Source organism: Equus asinus, chromosome 13 (assembly GCF_041296235.1).
Source record: "Equus asinus isolate D_3611 breed Donkey chromosome 13, EquAss-T2T_v2, whole genome shotgun sequence".
Lineage (NCBI taxonomy): Eukaryota > Metazoa > Chordata > Mammalia > Perissodactyla > Equidae > Equus > Equus asinus.
This window is the reverse complement of record NC_091802.1, coordinates 16,116,071-16,136,870: the sequence shown is the minus strand read 5'-3', so window position 1 is coordinate 16,136,870 and position 20,800 is coordinate 16,116,071. Positions and strand designations below refer to the sequence as shown.

General features: G+C 54.2%; 1 protein-coding gene across 1 annotated transcript; it reads right to left on the bottom strand.

Annotated features, from left to right (window-relative positions):
- Window positions 1-734: 734 nt before the first annotated feature.
- On the bottom strand, window positions 735-19,836 carry CCDC92B (coiled-coil domain containing 92B). The gene is made up of 4 exons (XM_044745814.2): window positions 19,590-19,836; window positions 11,155-11,307; window positions 7,333-7,380; window positions 735-4,727 (listed from the first exon to the last, which is right to left on the bottom strand). Exons 2-4 carry the CDS (start codon window positions 11,282-11,284, stop codon window positions 4,105-4,107), a joined length of 801 nt encoding a protein of 266 aa, XP_044601749.2. The 5' UTR covers window positions 11,285-11,307; window positions 19,590-19,836; the 3' UTR covers window positions 735-4,104.
- Window positions 19,837-20,800: the final 964 nt, after the last annotated feature.

Below are 20,800 nucleotides of genomic sequence, written 5' to 3'. Positions count from 1 at the left end.
ACCAGTGTGACCTACCTTATCTGGGTGGAGTCAGCCCCCCCCCCCCACCGCCCCCACCAACTCATGGACTGAAATGGGAGAAAGGCAGTTGCCCAAAAGGAAATGATGGGTCCTGTTATCAGAAGAAAGGTCACAGGCAAAAGCAATATGTCCCCTGCATCCTTAGAATGCAGAGCTGCTGCTTTTCTCCTACAGCCATCCACAACACAGCCTCGCGCTTAAAACACACAGGCTTGAATTCTTGTGGGTGCTGGGTGTACTGAGCGCTCAAGCTGCAGTCCCAGGATAACCCTCATTAGTGGAGGATAAGAATAGGGCTCTTCTCGGGGATGCAGCTGGATCAGATGGGGGTGGGTGTCAGGAAGGGGGAACCAGCCCGGCCAAATTGCCAGAACCCCGGGATTCCTTCCAGGCCAGGATTATGGGCAATTGCAGGCATGGAACCCTTCCAATCTATCCCTCCCAACCCTAGCCAAGAGCCTGTGATTGAAAGTCTCGTTCGTTCATTTGGTTCAGGGTGGCATGGAGAGAGGGACACAGCTAGCCTGTGCGTTGGGACATCTCAGATGAGTGCCTTATGCCTTATGTGAGGGGACTCCAGAGTCTCAGCTCCCAGTCTCACCTAATCCACTGCCTGACTCCCAAACCACTCTCTACCTCTTCTGCATCCTTTCTCCATACTTGCGGGAACGGGAGTGGGGTGAGGCGGAGTGCCCACAGAGAGGAGGTCTGCCTTATGTGTTTTTCAGATATTTTATTAAGAATAAGGCATATGACAGTCACCCCTAAAGCACAGGGCTCTATTTCTGTGGGTGAGTGAATACACTCTGAAAAGCATTGGATTAAAAAGCGCAGCCAACAGAGAATTTGGAGCAGGATGCCTCTGCCCTGCTCACGGGGCTCCTGCCAGGGGGTTCTGAAGCCCTGCCTGTCCCCCATTCAAGGCTGGTGCCTCAGCGAGAGGGCGCTTAGGGATGCCCCACCCTCCGCACTGAGGACATGCTGCTCCACACCCTCTCGGTCCCCTTCCTCTCTACCAGGGAGGCCTCTATTCTGCTGCTTATTTGGAGAAGGGCTACCCCATTTCAGCCCTGGACTGGTCCCCTCAACTGCAGGCCACTGTGGGTGGGATGAGGGGGCAGGGGTTCAGAGCCTCATGCTGCATTGCCCCTTGGTCCCTGGCTGGCTTCCAGAACAGGGAGGGTTCCCCACCTGCACTTTCCTTCCTGGTCTGTGCACACTTGGGGTGTGGCTGGAGCTCCGACTAGGGCCCCTGAATGTCTCTGTCAACACACCCCTGCCCCGCTGGGGTTTCGTGCAGCAGAGAAGAGGGGAGAAGCCAGGAGGAGAAAGAATCCTTTCCCTTCTAGTTACCCAGACCTTCCAGGAGCTCGTGGGAAGGAGTCTTTCCTTTGGCAGGGTGGGTCCCCCAGGCTAGGGGATGGGGAGGGCCTCTCCCAACCCTGAGGCTGAGGCCAAGCAGGCCACTGACTCCCAGTCCCATTCTGCTGCACCAAGTGTTCTGTTCCAAAACCCGGAGCAGGCAGCTGGAGGGGAGTCTCTAGTCCATTATTTCCAGGAGACAGATGGGGAAAGGGAATTTCTGCTAAAATTGAGACCCTGTATCAGCCGCAGCCCCTCCTCCAGCCTGCTAGTGGAGGGGGGAGGATCGCCTTATTTCCCTTCCAAGGGGGCCCAATACCCCTGACATTCAGTGACTCAGCCGCCCCCGCACTTAGGACTTTCTTTCATCTCAGGGCTCTCCAAGCACCCCACAGACAATTAAATGTCATTATCTCTGGTGCTAGAACAGGGACAGGAGTTGGGAGGTGCTGATGGGGTCACTTGGGGAGAGACAGGCAGGCCACCGGAGGATCCCTGGGGTGGGGGTGTGGTGGGAGCCCCAGCAGGACACCTTGGGGCCCCAGGAGGGAAGGGGGAAGAGGGCTATTGCTATAGAGCCAGGGGGAGGCCAGGGGGGTGTTGCTATGGCTTTTAGTAGGTGGGTAGGTGGATCAAGTACTTCACCATCTCTGTAGAAGAAGCGACGTAACAAAGTCACCCTGTTCACCCCAAAAGTGTGGTTGTGGAAGATGAAGGTCTGGGGGGTGCCTCCAGAAAGAGACCCTTTCCCTCCTTCCCACATCCTCTGGGCTCCTTCTGTGAGTGCAGTCAAGAGAGAAGAGAGGCCTCCTCACACAGACCCATTCTGAAAGGGAGGGCGACAGGACGAGGGGTACAGCATCACACACACTTGAAGGGGGACACAGAAGGCAGAGGCTCAACCAGAGACTGGGGCAGGGGGTAGAGGCAGGGGCAGGCAGAGCAAGGACCCTGGGCCACTACTGTGGCTCAGGTTAGACTAGAGAGCACTGTCTGTCCCAAGGGTGGCCACACCTTGGCCGTCTGATCCCAGTGGCTGGACGCCCAGACCAGGCCTGGTTATTGCTCAGTGGTCTCAGCAGCCCTGAGTGTGGCCAGCTGGGAGGGGCTATATGTCGGTGTGAGGCGGCAGTGTGCTCACTGGGTTTGCTTCCTGCTGATTTCCCCCTCCCTCTAACATATAGAGTGAAAGAGGATATGATTCCGGACTTCCCCCCTCTTTTTCACCGCCAGCCGTACGGGGAGAAGGGTTCATCACCCTTAGAGATTGACTCTGCTCACTGCCCGGATCCCGGGGTGACACAGAATGTACGACCTCAGCCAGGGTGGGGACCTGCCAGAATGCGGTGTTTGTGAGGGAGGTAAAGGCCTCTCCCTACCCCATGTCCTCCCTCGGCAGCCCCTGGAAGACCTCACAGGCACTTAGGACTCGATGCAGGACCAACAGAGGAGGAATGGCGTGGGGCTGGGAGGGCTCTAGCGGTGTGTCTTTCTAGGCTGGGCTTGGGGGGAGGGGCAACCAGCTGGACTGGAACTGCACTGCCTGCCTTCGGTCGGGAGAGGGGAGCAACGCAGCTGGAGGTGGGGGCCTTCCATTTCCATCTGGCCATTCCCCAACCAAGACAGAAGGGCACCATGCACCCCGTCACCTGATAGGATTGGGGGCCTCCCTGGAGGGGGCCAGGCTGAGGACTAACCTGCGCTCTCCCGCCCCAGCAAACTCAAACCTCTAACAACTGCCACTTCCAAGCAGCCGGGTCCTTTTCCCGCCTCTGGGTGCAGCCAGCTAATTAGGAAGCTGGGCAAAACGAGCACCAATAAACAGGACTAGGACAACTCCCAGGGCAGCCTTCAGGTTCCCAGCGACCTCCTGAAGGCAGTTGCTGCCCTTCCACATTCTGGCAGGGCGGCCCGACTCTGGAGCGTTCCCCCTCATGTCCCCAGCTCAGCTCCTAGTCTAAATACCTGGTCGGCATCCCGGGAAAGAACCGAGCTGCAGACAGCTCTACACCAGGTCCTGCCGCCAAAGCCACTCTGTAATCCTCTCTAAGGGTCTATGGCTGCTACTTTCCATAAGTTCAAACTTCCTTCAGGCCACACTTTCTCCACCAGGAGCTCTGCGAGGAGGTTCTTCTAAAGTGTTCGGTGCTCACGCCTAAGGACCTATCAGCGGCGTAGGGGTAGGAGACGGGGCTTCCGAGGGAAAGGCCCAGCCTCTAGCCCGCCGCCGAGCTTCTCCGCGGAGCAAGGCTCGGCGGGAAGGGCAGGCGTGCGGGGCGCGGGGAGGCCGCAGGGAGGGGCTAGAAGGCCCAAGGGTGCTAAGTGCCACTCTTGTTCCTTTCCGGAGGCCAGCCCAGCGTTCTCCCTCCCGCCAAACGATTGTCAGCTTTCCCGGGGCAGGGCGTGACACCTGCCCCCTCCCCTCCCAATGGCTGGGTGGGGATCGGCACTGCGAGTCCACGCCACAAAAGAAGGTGCAATCGCTGAGCCCCGCGCAGGAGCTTCCTCGCGGGAGGGGAGAGCTCGAAGCTTCGGAAACATCGGGAAATACAAAAGGCGGGGGCGGTGGGACGGGGTTGGGGAGCGGGGGTCGCCTCCGCCCGCCCCCTGGAGGAGGGACCGACTCCCTCGGCCTCGGGGACCTGCCAGCGCGGCCCGAGCTGCGTCCTAGCCGTTGCCCGGCCCCGCCTCCCCGCCCTCCCCACCCCGCCGGCCCCGCGCCTACTCCTGGTCCCCGGGCGCACCGGGCGGGCTGGGCGCGGCCGGCGGGCTCCGGCAGGCCCCGGGCTGCGGGCCGGCTTCGTCCGGGGGCTCCTGGGGGGGCGGCTGGCGCGGGCTGCGGCCGCTGGGCCGCGGGGGCCTCCGGGCGTAGAGGAAGAGCGCGGGGTCGGGCATGGCATCGGCGTCGTCCAGGGCGCCGGCCGCGCGGTCCCAGGCGGCCCAGTCCCGGCCGGGGCCCTTGGCAGCGGCCTCCGCGGCGGCGGCGGGGGCGGGCAGGCGGCGGGCCCGCTGTGCGCGCCGGCGGGGCCGGGGCTCGGCGGCGGCGCCGGGGCCCGGGCGCGGAGTCTGCAGTCTCTGGCGCACCGCGTGCAGCTGGCAGGAGAGGTAGGCGGCCGCCTCGGTGTGCTTCTGCAGCTCGGTGCCCAGCACAGTGGTGCGGTGGCTGCGGCGACGCAGCTCGTCCAGGAAGCGGCGCTCCTCGGCGCGCAGGCTGCAGCGCAGCGCCGACACCAGCGCCTCGCGCTGCGCCACCTCCCGCCGCAGCTCCGCGTTGGCCGCCGCCCGCGCCGCCAGCTGGGACTCCAGCGCGCGGCACTTGCTCTCCAGCTCCCGGGACGCCGCCTCTGGAAGGAAGAGATAACGGGGAGAAGTGATGGTCCCGCCTGGCGGAACCTGCACAGCCCACCGATCCACGTGACAGAGCCCTGCCCCTCCCCGACCACGCGTCCCACGCTTCGGCCACACTGGCCTTCCTCCTCCTGCCTCAGGGCCCTTGCACCTTCCTACCCTCTGCTTGGCTTCCCTTCTAATTCTTCAGGTTTCAGCTTAAGTGCAAAACCCTCCCTGATCATTTATTCACTCCATAATACTTGTTGAGCCCCAACTATGTGCACTGTGGTAGGCATTGGGGATATGGTGGATAATAAAACATTCCTCATGCAGTTTACAGTAAGAATAGTGGGAGAGGTGCAGTACAGAATCACAAATGAATGTGAGGTTGCCTCTGATGTGCCAGTGCCCTGACTGTAACAGGAGAATGTGACCTAAGCAGGGCAGGCTTCTCAGCAGAAGAGCCACTTGGGCTTGGATGTGAAGGATGAATAGGAACTAAGTTGTAAAGAAGGGAGAGAAGAGTGCTTTGGACAGAGGGAACAACTTGTGCAAAAGCCCTGTGGCAGGAGAGACACGCAAGGCCAAGGGACTGAAAGAACTGGGAGTGTGGGGAGGAGAGGGGAGTCAGTGTGCCCAGACCTTGTTGTTTCCTTCAAAGAGAGAGCATTTATTGCACTTGGTAATTTTTTTGTTTGTCTGCCTTTGCCACTGCAGTGACAGTTGCCTTTACCACTGGATGTATATTGGAACCACCTAGAGAGCTTTAAAAAATAGTTTCCCAGGCCCAACCAAGGACCAGTTGAGTCAGAATCTGGGATTGAACCTGGGAACTGGTACTTCTCAAATCTTCCCAGGTGGGGGCCAGCCAGGTGGTGCAGCGGTTAAGTGCGCACGTTCTGCTTCAGTCGCCTGGGGTTCGCCAGTTCGGATCCCAGATGCAGACATGGCACTGCTTGGCAAGCCATGTGTGGCAGGCGTCCCACATATAAAGTAGAGGAAGATGGGCACGGATGTTAGCTCAGGGCCAGTCTTCCTCAGCAAAAAGAGGAGCATTGGCAGCAGATGTTAGCTCAGGGCTAATATTCCTCAAAGAAAAAAAAAATCTTCCCAGGTGATTCTAATGTACCCCTAGAATTGAGGATTCCTGCCTACTGGATCATAGTCCCATTTCAGCAGAGACAGTATCCCGGGATATGCACATGTGAGTGTAGAGATATATGGAGCTGAAAGGTGACAGAAGGTAGGCAGAAGGTGATGCTGGAAGGGATATGAAAATCACTCGGTGATCATAGAAGAAAAGAACAAAGAAAGAGAGCTCTCAAGGGCACTGAGAAAGAAGGTAAACACTGGAACACTGTGGCAGTGTCTTGAGCCCAGGTGACTCCAAAGCCTTTCAGAGGAAGGACAGTAGGTGGAAGGGAAACTGCTGTTGTCACAGAACTGTCCTTACCTGGTGTCTGGGATGTGTGCTCCCTTCCTCTAAGCACCTAGACACCAAGAGGTTGCCTGTGGTGGCCACTTAAAGGAGTGGGCAGAATTCATTCAAGTCCATAAGTCTTTAGATCTTTATGCACAAATACACAAAGCAATGTGTAGGGCTTTTAATTTTACTCTCAACTTCCAGCTTTCCCCATCCCGAACTCTTGGCCATGTAGCTCTTGATCTATGAGTAGCACATTAACATGGCCCATTCTTAAATTTCTCCTGGCTAAAAAAGACTGTTTTTGTGATTCATTTTTAATTAGGTATTTACGGAGTTCCTCTCCATGTCGGGTAATGTGTCTTGTACTTGGAGACCATGGGCATCCCATCCTAGTTCTCAGAGATCAGACAATCTGGTGATTAAGATCTCAACAATGCAGCCCCTCCCAGTTTAAAAAAGTTTTAATTGTGGTAAGAAAAAACCCTTAAAAATTACCATCTTAATTTTTTAAGTGTATGGTTCAATAGTTTAAGTATACTCACATTGTTGTGCAACAGATCTCTAGAACTTTTTCATCTTGCAAAACTGAAACCCTATACCCACTGAACACCACTCCCCACGCCACCCCCCGTTTTACAGAGGAAGTAATAATCTGTAAACAAGTTTTTTAGTGGAATTGCTACATTGCCAAGAAGTCATGCTTTTGTAAAATGAAAGATTTGCTAATGTGCGTGTGTCTCTTTTCCCCTCATCTAGACTAAGTTCCTTCAAGTCAAGGACCCCTATACTGCCATTGTGTTGCATCTTGACACTCAGCATCTTGCAGGGCGTGGACACTGACCATGGGAATCATTTGTGCAAGGATGGGAAGGACTGGGGAGGTGGGTCACAGAAAGGAATGAATTCAGCCAGGTGGATATCCTGGGCACCATCTCCTTCCTGCTTTCATTTTCCTACTTTGGACAGAGACATGGATACAGGGCACTATGTATGGTGGTACAGGTTGTTCACGCAACAAGGTCACCCAGCTGAGTGGGCAAGTGGGACCGACGTCCTGCATCTGCTTAACAAGCTGAGGAGTGGAGTCCCCAAGCCTGGACTGGGGATAGAGAAGGCTTGGGTCCTACTAAGTGGTGGGGAAAAGGTGACCTGTTGGCCCCATGGCACTTCCCCACCAGTCATCCTTCCCTTACCTTGCTGGTGAGACTGGGCCTCTCTCAACTCCAGGTCATGGGTCAGTTCTGGGGGGAGAGAAAATAAAAGGCAGTCGTGTGTGTCAGAGAGAGAGAAGGTGTGTGAGAGGGATCAGGGAATAATTAGAGCCCAGTAAAAGTGGAAATCAGGATCTTTAGAAACCATCTAATCGCCCCCCCCCCCATACCTCTTTTACCACAGCCCCGTGAGTGGAACAGATGAAGAGAGGTGCCAGGGTCAGCTTAGCTCGATCTGCCTGACACTAAGCCCAGAGATCTTTGCAGCGCAAGCTATGTGGCCTGCATTTGGGGTTAGTTCAACTCTTGTGGAACTGAGGAGCCCGGCTTGCTTTTGGGGATAGAGACGCATGTGCTCCTTCCCAGGGGTGATACATAAATACTGAACCTGCCAACCAATCAGAGCCGGTCTGGAGGACCCCCCCCCCCTGCTGTGCGGGGCGGAGACCCGTTAGTTGGTGGATCTGGGAAGGGTGGAGGGTCCTGGGCTGCTTGGGACCACTGGACGGGGACTCAGGGCAGTGGCTGCTTACCAGTAGGACACATGCGTTTCACTATTTCCACAGGCAGTACCCCTGTGCCTATGTTATTTTCTGAACATCAGCCCCGCCCCTTTTCAAGCCCCGGTCCCGCCATATTCCACACGGCAGGGAGGGGGCTTCAAGGAGGACAGCGCCATCTGGCGAAGCAAAGTCTGCATGGCACGTGGCTTGGCGTTGAGGAGGCGGGGCGGGGCAGCCAAGGAGCCCGCCAAGGGCGCCGGTGCAGGAGCAGTTTCCTCTTGGGCGCTGGCAGCCCAGCCACCACCCCTCTGCCTGTCTGTCTTCCCAGTCCCCATTCCTTAGAGCCCAGAATGCCCCGCCCCTCAGCCAGCTGAGTTTGATCATTTTTCCAGCCCCACCCCCATTCCCGAAACTCCACCAGGGCTCATGAGCTGGGAAAGGGGCAGGAGGGGGCCCAGCAGCTGCGCTGCCTGTGACAGAGGGACCTACTCAGGAGCACCTGTGTGTGCCTGCAGGGAGGTGGGGGTGGGGGAAGGTAGCAGATCTCTGGGACCACCGTCCAGCAGCACCCACAGCGACTAGCCTTGTGGGCCCTCTCCTGCCCCTGCTCACTGCCCTCACGGCTCTTCTAGAGACCAAGGGCTTTGCTGGAGACGCTTTCCCTGAGGAGGCCAACTATTGCTAGGAGACAGAGAGCCCGGGGTGCCTGGGCCCTTCTGCCGTGACCGGAGCCTGAACCTCCTCCCTGAGGCCCCTGGGAGGACTGTGATGCCTCCACCCCGCAGGGCTTCCTGGGGCCAACTTGGCCCCTCCTCCGAAGCCCTTGGATGTAGCCCAAGGAACCCTGGACTAGGTTCAGGGACATAGCCCAAGGGATTTTTGCTCTGCCACCAACTCCCTGTGGGCTGGTTTCTCCTCAGCCCTTAACCCCAGGAGCTGGGGGAGGGGAGACAGAATCCCAGCTGGGCTCCGCTCCCCCATCCATCAAATCTCCCTGCCCATCTTGTGGCCAGAGTCCCCACAGTTTAGATGAATATGCTGTGAGGCCAGATACACTGTGTGACCTTGGGCCAGTGACAGCACCTCTCTGAGCCTCAGTTGTCTCACCTACGCAATGGCGACAGAATCATACTTGCCTCACCAGGAGCTGTTGCTAGGATTAAATGAGAGGAAATAAACAGAGGGATCAGCCTGTGGCTGAGTCAGTGCTGAATACGTGGGGGGGGGGGGGGGGCAGTTCTTGTTGTCATCCAGGTTGCCCGCCACTCAGAACACACCCACCCACCTGTCAAGCCCCTCCATTGGGAGTCGTCACCCCTTTCTGGCAGGCACTCCTGCAGGTCTGCCCCGGTGACTCCTATACCAGCCCCTCCCCTCTCCTATCCCCTTCCCAGCCTCTGGGTCCCTCTTTAATCTTTTTTTTTTTTTTTTTAATCTTCTCCTTTGCTTTGCTCCTGTCTCTTCCTGACTCTCCCACCCCTTGGAGACAGGGCCTTATTCAGGCATATCAGCCCCAAGAGTGGCTGCTCCAGGGCAGAGTTATTTTTATCTCCTTAATCAATACCAAGAGGCTGCAGGTCCACACCCGTCTGAGAAGTGTGGTGGGGGCCGAGGGCCCTCCGTTCCTGCGATTACACTTTCTCGGGATCCTGGTCTGTGTCCTGAGTGGAAGGACCAAGGTGTTCAGAATTAGGGCAAAGCAAAAAGCAAACAGAAGAGCTGTAGAGCTTTAGGGTCTCTTGTCTCGGTTTCCTTTAGTGTTGTTATTACAAGAAGAAAGTGGCATGAGGCAGGGCTGAGTCTGCATGGGCCATCCCTGCTCCCTGGGCTGGCCTCTGCTGGCATTCAGGCTTTGTGGGAGACTGCAGGGAGCCTGGCCTTGGGATGTGGCAGCTGAACCTGTATATGGAGCCAGAGGAGGCTATGGGGGCTGAGAGTCAGACTGCTGGCTTCCTCATGTCACAGAGTGAGCCCGGCAGGTCACTCAAACCCTCTGGGGAATGGGGAGCCTCCCATGAGCAGGGGCTGGAATGAAGGTGGAAATCTGAGCATCTTGGGGAGAGAATGTGCAGAAAGCTGCAGAGGCATGCACAACTGGGAGTCTAGAGCCCTCCTGGTTTCTAATCCTGGCTCTGCCACTAACATATGGTGATTCTCTCTCTCTGGGCCTCAGTTTACCTACTTGTACAATGAAGAGGTTGGGCCGTTCCAGCTGAGACATTCAAGGAGTCATTGGCTTTAAAGCCTCACTTGGAGACTTGGCCTGGATAAGCGCTTGGGCCAGAGCCAAGCTTCTGAGAGAGCCAGGCAGCCGAGGCCCGAGGGCCAAGAGGGGCGGTCAGGCCTGGGATTTAGTTCATTCTTGGCGCCTCCCTCTGTCCTGCTCACAAATCCAATCGGTTGTCAAGTCGTTTCCTTCGATCTGCCTCCCACTGATTGTCCCCTTTCCATCCTCCTTCACCCCCCCCCTGAACTATGTCATCAGCCCTGTCACTAGTCTCCTTGCCTCCCTCCCCCACCAATTCATCTTCCACATGACTACGAGATTGAGTTTCTTAAGGCAGCAGGATGCTGCTCAAAATCCTTCAGTGGCTCCCCACTACCGAGGAGGACAGGCCAAACTTCTCAGCTGCCCTGATATTTGTCAAGGTCTTCATGATCCGGCTCCCCTTTTCTCATCAGCTTTAAGCGTATCTTTATCCGGTCAAATGGAACTTTTCATGAGCTTTTGGTTTCCTACCTTCTGGCCTTTGCCATGCTGTTCCTTTCATTTGGAACGCTTTCTCCACCCTCATTCCCCCATAATATCTCAGCATGTCTAAATCCTACTCAACCTTCAGGAAGTGGAAATGCTCCCTCCTCTGGGGAGCTGGGGATGCCTCGTCTCCTCCTCCATCACCCACGCCTCGAGCTGGACATGATCCTGCCCATGAACTCCCATCGGCCCTCTTTATTTTCTGCCTATCTTAATATTACCTGTTGGTGTGTGTGTCTCCCCAACTAGACTGGGGGCTTCTCAGGGTTGGGAGGTGCTTGGTGGACATTTAGTGGAAAAGGACAGGAATCCTCAGGACTGTTCCTAGGTTCCCTCTGGTACAGAACCAGAGCCCTTTGCCCCGAAACTCACCTCTCCAAGACTCAGTTTCCTCATCCAGAAAAAGGGGTGAGGAACACCCGCCTGGCAAGATTGTTTTGAGGCTTAGAGAGCCTCCCCATGGACACCTGATCAGAGATAGCACTTCTGATGATGACAGTCACCCCCCCCCCCCCCCCCCGCCCCAGCCATCCCTCCTGGCCTCACCTGAGCAGCGTTTCTGCAGCCTCAGGATTTCCAGGTGCAGGTCTCGCAGCAGGGCCATCTGCTCTTTTTTCAGGAAGCTGATGTGGCGTTGCACGCTCTGGATCTGATGCTCCAGGGACACGGTATCCATGGCAACCCAGGCCTGGGCCCCACCTGGGGAGGATGACAAGGTGAACCAACATCTTCTAGGTCCATCTGCCCTGCCCAACCTCGGATCCCAGGCAGTCTCCTCCAATCTGGGGTCCTGTTGCCACCAGGTAGACGTTTCTGCCACTACAGTCATTTCCCCTGTATTTACTCACCAGAGCTTCATGAACAAGTGGGTGTGTTGGTAGAGAAGCATAATTATTCCCATTTAACAGATGAAGAACCAGGGGCCCTGAGGGAAACGGCTTCACTCTCCTGCCCCCATGTAACTTTAGCCTCTTCTACTTCTCAGAGAGGAAAACAAATGGAGCAGCAAAGTCAGTAAAGACAGACAGAGACTTGGGTTCTAGTTGGCTTCTTAACCAGCTGTGTGACTTTGGGCAAGCCTTCTCCCTCTCTGGGCTCTCAGTTTTCTCATGGGTAAGGTAAGGGAGTTGTGGAGTGGATGAATCCTGAAGTTTCTTCCAGCTCTGCCATCCCGCAAGCATCCCACGTCAAGGGCGACCGTCAACTGGCAGGGCAGCATGATGGTTAGAGCACATCCCTCCCCCAGTTCAACTCCATTTCTCTGACTTAACCTCAACCCAGGGCTCTGGGTTCTTCCAGGTCACAGAGGAGGATGATCTGATGAATGTTTTACTAACACTGACTCTGTGGGCTAAAGGCAGTGGTGAAGTTCTCTTCTTTTTCTTTCTTTCTTTCTTTTTGGTGAGGAAGATTGGCCCTGAGCTAACATCTGTGCCAATCTTCCTCTATTTTGTATGTGGGACGCCACCACAGCATGGCTTGATGGGTGGTGTGTAGGTGTGTGCCTGGGATCTGAACCTGTGAACCCTGGGCCACCAAAGTGGAGTGTGCAAACTTAACTGCTATGCCACCGGGCCAGCCCCGGTGGAGTTCCTTTTAAAAAGAGGAATAGAGGAGGGTGATATGGAGATACAAGCAGTGAATCCATAGTGGAAACTTAAGACACTGTGATGGAGGGGAGGTTTGCAGCCCTGAATCCTAACGATGGTTTGGCTTTTCAGCTCTCTTCCAGCCCCACCCCTTTCCCAGTGAGTGTCTTCTGTGTAACATCGTCCTGGAAAAGTATAGGCAGAGGGCAACAACAGGAGGCAGAGGGCAGCGGAGGCCCAGGCCTCTGGAGCCCAGGACTCAGAGCTCCTGCCTTTTCTGCCAGGGACTCCCTAAGCTTTCAAGGACCTGCCTCCGCCTGCCTAAGAATTCCCTGGGCAGTGGAGAAGGAGGCCAGCTGATGGATGGTTCTGTTCAGCAAATGGTCCCCTGCTCCTGTCTGGCTCCCATGGAAGTCTCTGCAAATCCAAATTTCATCTGTAGGGTCACATCAAGCAGGTCCACTTGAGAACCTCACATTCATAGTTTCCTCTCTCTGGGGCCCCTCCCCTTGAACTCCTGACCTCCCTCATCCAAGCAAACGGGACTTTCATTTCAGCAGCGGCTGGCCCTTTGGCCTGTGGGAATTACTGGCTCCATTTACTGACCATCTGCTGTGTTTGGGGAACTTTATACACATTATCTTACTTCTGCCGACCACTCTTTAGGAGGTACTGCCACCTCCATTTCACAAAGAAGCTGAGACTCAGAGCTGAAGTGACTTGAGCCAGTTCACATGGTCAGTAAGGGGTGGCAGACCCAATTCTTGAACTGAGTCTTGAGTCCAAAGAAAGTTCCCAGTATTTACACAGAGAACCGTCCTGGATTTGAATCCTAGGTCTTTCAGTTACCTGCTGTGTGACTTTGGGCAAGAAGGTTAGCCTTTCTGAACCTTGTATCCTCTCCCTGTAAAATGAGGCTACTAATAGGGACAGTCCTGGGATAGTTGTGAGGATGAAATGAGGTTAAAAAGTGTGGAGCACTCTCCAGAGGACCTGGCTCAGTCAATGCTGCATCCCTTCTCTTCTCTTTGTTGTGCGAGTAGGTTAATCCCTGTCTTGATTTTCTCATCGGTTCATCATTCATTCATTCATTCATTCATTCAATGATTTACTATTGTCAACCCCTGTGCTGGGCTCAGGCGACACAGTGATGAATGAAACAAAATTCCTGCTCTCATGGAGCTTACAGAGCGAGGGGGAGAGAATCAAACAAATAAATAAGTGCATCAAACAGACAAATAATAACAAAAATAAGGATACAATTGCAACCTGTGGTAAATGCCATGAAAGAAACCTACAGGGTAATGTGAAGGAATATAACACGGGACCTATTTTAGATTTAGGGTCAGGGAAATGTTCTTGGAGGAAGTGATTTTTGGGCCAAGACCTCCAAGCAGGCAGAATTCTAAGATGGTCCCCAAGATTCCCAGCCCTGGTGTGCATGCCCTCCTGTATCTTCCCCTCCCTTTGAGTGTGGGTGGGACTATGGATGGATTTCACTCCTGTGATTAGGTTATATGACAAAGGTGAAGGGATTCTGCAGATATAATTAAGGTCTGCGATCAGCTGACTTTCAGTTAATCAAAAGGGAGAATGTTCTGGGCAGGCCAGTTCAAAGGGCCCTTACTGAAGGACGAGGTATGAAGCCTGAGAGAGAGTCTGCTGCTGGCATTGAAGGAGTTAACTGCCAGGCTGTGACAGAGCCTAGGGAGGAAGCCACAGCAAGGACCTGAGAGAAGCCCCTAGTAGCTAAGAATGGCCCTTGGCTGACAGCTGGCAAGACAAGGGGGACTTCAGTCCTACAACTGCAAGAAGTCTATTCTACCAACAACCTAAGGCATTTTGGAGGTGGGTCTTTCCCCAGTTGAGCCTTCAGATGAGGATGCAGCCTGCCTCGATTTCAGCCTTGTGGGACCCTGAGTGGAGGACCCAGGTAACATGTGCCAGACTCCTGATCCCTGGAAACTGTGAGACAATAAATCTGTGTTGTGTTAAGCCACTTAGTTTGTAGTAATCTGTCATGCAGCAATAGAAGACTAATACAGACTTGGGGGTGGGGTGGGGAGGAGTTAGTCTGAAGAGTAAAGGGAAGAGCATCCCAAACAGGGAACAGCATCTGTGGAAGCCCAGAGGTAGAATAATAATGGTAGCTTACAGTTGTTGAGTGCCTACTATGTGCCAAGCCCTGTGCTAAGTGCTTCACATGGTCTTTTTGAGGAACAGAGATATTGCCACAGCTGGTGAAGGCTGAAGTGGAAGGTACTGGGGGAGGGTCTCAGGGAGTGAGGTTAGCAAGAGAAGGATCACACAGGGTCGTCAACTATGTCAAGAATTTTGCATTAATAGTAAGTGAATTGGGAAGTTAAAAGATTTTAAGCAGAAGACAGACATGATATGATTTGCATTTTTAAAACATCACTGGCTGCTGTGGGAAGGGCGCACTAGACGGGGCGGGGAGGTCAGCTGGGAGAATGCAGCAGTGGTCAAAGTGAGAGAGGATGGAGGCCTGAACCAGATGATGGAGGTGAAGACGGAGAGGAGTTCCGGGTGAATTTTGGGGGTAGAATTGGCAGGACGTGGGCATGGACTGGATTAGGTCACGATGATGGGGAGAGGGATGGCTGCCAGTTCTCTGGCTTGGCCAACTTAAGTATGAAGACACGTTTGCTGGAGCTTTCCCCACTTCCTCATCTTTTACATTAGACCTCTTTCACATTGGACCTCTTCTCTATCTGATACTCCTCAGGTGATCTCGTCCAATTCCATGCTGTAAATGTGGTTTATATGCTGACTCCTAAACCAACTCTCCCCCACACACTAGACTGACTCCCTAATGTGTCCTTTTGGATGTCTGATCGGTCCCTCAAACTTACTAGTGCCAGGACTGAACTCCTGTGATCTCTCCTACAAACCTGCTCTTGCCCTCTGTTCACCATCTTGAAAAACGGCACTGCTATTTGCCTATTCTGTCAGTTGCTCAGGCCCAAAACTTAGGAGTCTCTTTGATTCCACAGCCAATCCATGTGCAAATCTTGTTGGCTCCACTTTCAAAAAAATGTCCTAAATCCGATCAGTTCTCGCTCTCTCCATTGCCGTCTCCATAGTCCCAGCTACCGCCATCCCCTTGGTGTACCACTGTAGCTGCCTCTTACTTGGCTTCTCCCTTCCCCTCTTGCCCTTGTTTTTCACGCAGCAGCCAGAGTTTCTTTAGCAAATCTGATCATGTCTCCCCGTCTCCCACTCAAAACCCTCCATTGGCTTCCCATCGCATCTGAAACCAAATCCAAATTTCTTACCAGACCCCAGACAATCGCCCCGGCTCTGTCTGCCCTCATCTCCTACTGCTCTCCCACTGCTGGCTCCACCCCAGCCACTCTGGCCTCCAGGCTGTTTCCTGAATGTGCCAACCACACTCTTGCCTCAGGGACTTTGTATGTGCTGTCCCCTCTGCCAGAACACCCTTCGTCAAGATACCCTCATGGCCAGTTCCCTCCCTTCATTCAGGACTCTGTTCAAATGTCACCTCCTCAGGGCCCTTCTCTGATAGACTGATTTAAAAGAGAACCCTCTGTCACTCTCCATTCCCTTAATCTGCATTGTTTTTCTTCCATAAACTTATCACCAGATGCATATATTACATTTTTGTTTATTGTCTGTTTCCCTTGCCAGATTGTTGGAAACACATGATGAAGAGCTCTGTTTTTTTCCCTTCTGTTCCCTAGTACCTGGCACAAAATCTGGCAAATAGGAGGTACTCAGTAAATATGTGTAGAATGCACGTGTGAGTGAATCTTGGAGCTGGGGCAGGGCTGATGGAGAAGCAGATTTACAGAGAAGGTAAGATCAAGCCTGAGACATGGTTAGACTTGACATGCTCAAGAGACCTCAAAGAAGAAGTAGATGTCAAGCAGGAAGTCAAAAAGACATACTGGTGCATAAGTCAGGGGAGCTATGTCTGTGCTATTGTATATCTATGCTGGGATGTGTGTGCCTATGTGTGTGTACCGGAGCCTGTGTGCGTGCCTTGAGGAGTGCATGTATGTGTACATACATGCATGTGGGGGGGGTGGTTCTTGCTTCTCTTGCATCTATGTGTCTGCTGTGTGCGTACCTGGAGGATGAAAGCATGTGGGCCCGTGCTTACGAGGAAGAGAGAAAATGTCTGTTCCCAGCCACTGCAATGCAAATGTTTCTGAAGGGTAAAAGCCCTTTCCACACAGCCCTGGAGACTGGACCCTGGCCACAGGGAGAGGCTGAGCCAACCAGCTGTTTCTGTGCCTTCCCAGAAGGACTTGAGTATTTGCTTCCAAGTAGGCAGGCTGCTTTTCTCAGGGCAGGAATTTGGGTCACAAATGATCTTGGCAAATATTCTTTCTTAGATGTTATTGTTTAGTTTGTTTTGGGGAGGGTGGAAAGTGGAGTGGGGAAGGGGGCACCAGGGACAACACAGAGCTCTCTGTGTGGCTAGGGAGTCGTGCACTTCAGAAGGCCCAAGCCAGGAAAATGTCAGGGTTTTGCACAGAAATGCAGTCCTGGAACCTCCCGGCTTCAGAAGAAGCTCATGCCTGAGGACGTTGTCCAGGTCAGTGGCAGCAGCTGAAAGATTAGCTTCTTCTCCCACATCCAGCCTGAGATGCCCAGCCTCACAGGTTGAAGTGAGAAGGGTCCCTTGCCTCGGACCCCTGTCCTGACCACCTCAGGGCCTGCATTGTTTCTGCTGCCCACCCTCTCCCTTTGCTCCTAGATCTTCTTTGTTTTAAATTTCTAGTTTGATAAAAAATGTTCATTCTTAAGGGGCTGGCCCTGTGGCCAAGTGGTTAAAGTTCCATGTGCTCCACTTCGTTGGCCTGGGGTTTGTGGGTTTGGATCCTGGGCGTGGACCTCCTCCACTCATCAGCCATGCTGTGGAGGCATCACATATACAAAATAGAGGAAGATTGGCACAGATGTTAGTTCAGGGCTAATCTTCCTCAAGCAAAAAACGAGGAAGATTGGCAATGGATGTTAGCTCAGGGCAAATCTTCCTCACGAAAAAAAAAAAAGTTCATTCTCAAAAATTGTCATCCAGAATAAAAAAGGACCTGTAACACAGGGTTCACAATTTATAGAGTTAATCCCGAATACTTTTGATATGCCTCTCATCTGTTTGAAAGTTACAGATAATTTTCCCCTTGGGGAAGTTGGTGGGAGAAGCCTTCTGTGCTCAGGTCCCCAACAAAGTGTCAGGCTCAAGAATCCTCTGACCCTGGCACAATTCTGACTCTCTAAAGGCCTGGGCTCCTGATCTCTGAAAATGACCTCGCCTCCTGCTTCTCTTTGGAGCTCCTGGGTGCTCACTTTCCCTCCCAGCTATCTGCCTACAACTGACGTGGGAAGTAGGAGATTGTAGTTCCCTCCTCTCTCCAGTTCTTATAGTTCTTTGAGTTGGAAGAACCATAGAAAGTACAGAATCTAGCACTCAGGGCTCGGAAGGCCTTCTGAATCATCTCAATCAGTGGTTTTCAAATTCTGCTCCATACAGTCTGAGAGTTCGGCAGAGGGGTCTCAGATGTGGCCAAAAGGGTTGGAGGTAAAGGGCAGAGCCTGAGGCTTTGCTAATTTTGTCCGTCTTTCATATGGTGGGCTTGTACGTGTGAAATCATTGGAGAAAGAGACTACGTCTCTTGTCCCAGTTTCAACTTCATTCTTAACTTTTCTTTTCTCTTTGGGACTGAAAATATTTATTGAGTCAACAAATACCTTTGCACTGTTCTGAACACTGAATACCTACATTTTGTTAAAATTCTTTAAGAATGCCTTCTTGTTTGAAGGAGCATGTTAAACTTATTTTTATTATTCTTATAGCCAGACAGATATTTTAGATAGGACAGGCATGGTAATAAATGAATTGAAAGGTTTATTACTCTTCTTGGTTGTTATTCCTCTTCACTACCTGACTGAGGCCCACGGTAGGGGGGAGAATAGGAACTCAAGAAGTCTTTCTCAGATATGGATGCACAGGTAATAATACTTATAATAATAATCAGCATGCAGCTAGTAATACTTATGATAATAATAATAAATGGCTGGCACTGCTCTTAGCATTTTGCATATACTTATTCATTTCTCTTTACAATAACCCTTCACTGAAGGGTCTATTAGTATACCCACTGCATAGATGAGGAAACAGAGGCTCCCAGAGGTTGAGGAGCTTGCCTAGTGTACACAACCACACTGCCTGGCAAGTAGGAGCACCCCATTGGATGCTCACCCTAGCATTTAAGGCCATTCACAATTTAAGTGCAGTCCACGTTTGCAGTCTGATCTCCTCCTCTTTCGGATTCTACCTCTTGCTGCTCTCACAACAAACTCTTGCCCTGCCGGTGCACAGCCCCTCGCTTACTATCCCTCACCCTCTCTCTGCCTCCTGAAACCTGACCCATCCTTCAAGGTCCTGCTCAGATGCCACCTTTCCCAGGAAGCCCTCACTGACCCCCACCGAGTTGGGGGTCTGTGTTTCCCAGGCATTCTACCACGTCTCACACTTTGTCCTCTGTGTGTGTATGTGTGTGCAGGTGTGTGCATGCACCTGGCTTCTGCTCTGAGCCATAAGCTTCCTGAGGCCAGGGCTTTGTTTCTGGGAATCACTGGCATGGAATAGTCACATAACGAACATCGGTGAAACAGGAAAGATGAGCTCAGTGTTAATTGGGAATCACCAGGGCAAGAAAAGTACATGCATTAAAAAATAATTACTCCCCCCCAAGTCCTCGGCTCTCCTGGGGATTTGAGTTGGGTACTAGAAGTCAGCCCTTGACAAATGTCTGGGACTCTCTGCAAGGTGGGCTCACTTGGCCAGTGGTGGAGGCATGTTCTTTAGGGTCTTGTGGTTCTCTCCACTCCCAGGGCCCATTCTCTCCCAATACCCGTAGACCACGCATCCCCCCCCCCCCCCCCCCCGCCCCCGAAATCCCAGACCCCCAGCCTCAGCAAAGCTGAGGATCCAGGGACACGGGCGTGGGATGTATGGGGAAACTGGATCTCCCGTCCCCTTCAGTCTTGATGTTCTGCCCTGATTATGCCTGGAATATCACTCCCAGAGAAGGCAGTAGGGGGATGTGGAGACTAAGGAGGACGGGGAAGAGAGGTACTAAGGAGGACAGGGAAAGGCAGGCAGAAAGAAAGATGTGTGGTGGGAGGTGGCAGGAGGCAGGAGGTAGCGAGGACTTGACCTCGGGCAGCTCTGGACTCTCCACCAGGGCCAGGAAGGGCCCGAGTCTGGGCGGCAGAGGACAACTTCTGCCAGCAGCTCGCGGGTCCTCTCCGCCTCCCGCGCGCTGCGGTGCCCAGCCCCGCGCCAGCCTTCCCGGGGGAACCCCGGCGCCCACCCCCCACGCCCACCGGCCTCCTCACCTTTGGGACCTGAGGGAGCGACGGGCCAGCACAGCCCTGGGTCCGGGCTTGGCCGGGTGGGGGGAGGCGCTCTTCCTCCCCGCGCTAGCTGCGCCCGGGGTTCCGCAGCGCCCGCCCCGGCTGCGGCGCCATCAGCTGCTGCGAGGCTGCGGGGCGTTCGGGCCGGGGCTCCGGGGGGCTCCGGGGCGCCGAGGGGGGGTCCGGGGCGGGCTCCAGGCGTAAACACCCAGCAACGTGACCGGAACTGGCGAACGAGCCGTAGGGGGGAGCGGGGGGGCGGGAGAGATAAGGGGGGAGGGGAGGGACCTGGGACTGGCGGGGAGGGGCCGTGGGCGGGGCGGGGGGAGGGGAGGCTGGCGGTGCGCTGTCGGGGGAGGGGGAACCCCGGAAGTCCCGAGAGTCGGGCCTAAGGACCCCGGCGGGCCGCCGGACTCTCGGAGGCGGCCTCGGCTGGGAGCTGGAAGGGAAACCCGGGGCACCCGCCTGCCACTAGGCGAGCAAGGGCACGGCGGGCGGATCAGCACCGCGGACAGCGCCCAGGCCGGCGGGCCGCGCTGCGCTCCGCCCCTCCGCCCACCCGCTGCTGTGGGAACAACAGACAGTGCCCTCGGTGGCCCAGGGAAGGGTTGGGGTGGGGGGCGAGCTGACCGGCGGTCAGGAAGCCTACTCTGTGCCTAGTTGGTAGCAAAGCCGCCCCAGACCTCTCACTATCTGTGTGACCTTGGGTGAGTCACATCACCTTTCTGGGTTCCAGTTGATGACACCCTCCTTCCCTCTATGTGGCGGTCCCAAGAGCCAAGAGAAGATCCTTTATAAAGTCTAAAGTCCAGAACGTTGATGTTGATCCGTTTTCACTGCACATGAGAGGCTTCTGGAGCGGGGCTGCTTGGCTTCTAGTTTCAGCTCTACCAATACCTTCCTCCTCTTTGGGCCGCGATGTTCTTATCTGTAAAATGGGACAAGGATGGTCCCCGCAGCTCATAAGATCTTTGGGTTGTTGTGAAGATTAAATGAGTTAACACATGTAAAGTGGTTAAAACAGTGCCGAGTGCTCATTAGGCATTCATGCTCAGGATGGCAGGGGACCAGGTGGCATTGTCTGAGTGGCAGGTGGCTCAGAGCTCTGGATAAGTCATTTCCATCCCTGCCTTCAGGGACCAGAGAAAGGAGCTGAGGGGATTCAGACTAAAGGGCTGGTATAGCTTTTTGCA

Coding starts and splice junctions, on each gene's coding strand:
- CCDC92B (XM_044745814.2), bottom strand. CDS start 11,284: ATGGATACCGTGTCCCTGGAGCATCAGATCCAGAGCGTGCAACGCCAC. Junction 7,381..11,154: donor GCTGCAGAAACGCTGCTCAG/GTGAGGCCAGGA, acceptor CTCTCCCCCCAG/AACTGACCCATGACCTGGAG. Junction 4,728..7,332: donor GGCCCAGTCTCACCAGCAAG/GTAAGGGAAGGA, acceptor TCTTCCTTCCAG/AGGCGGCGTCCCGGGAGCTG.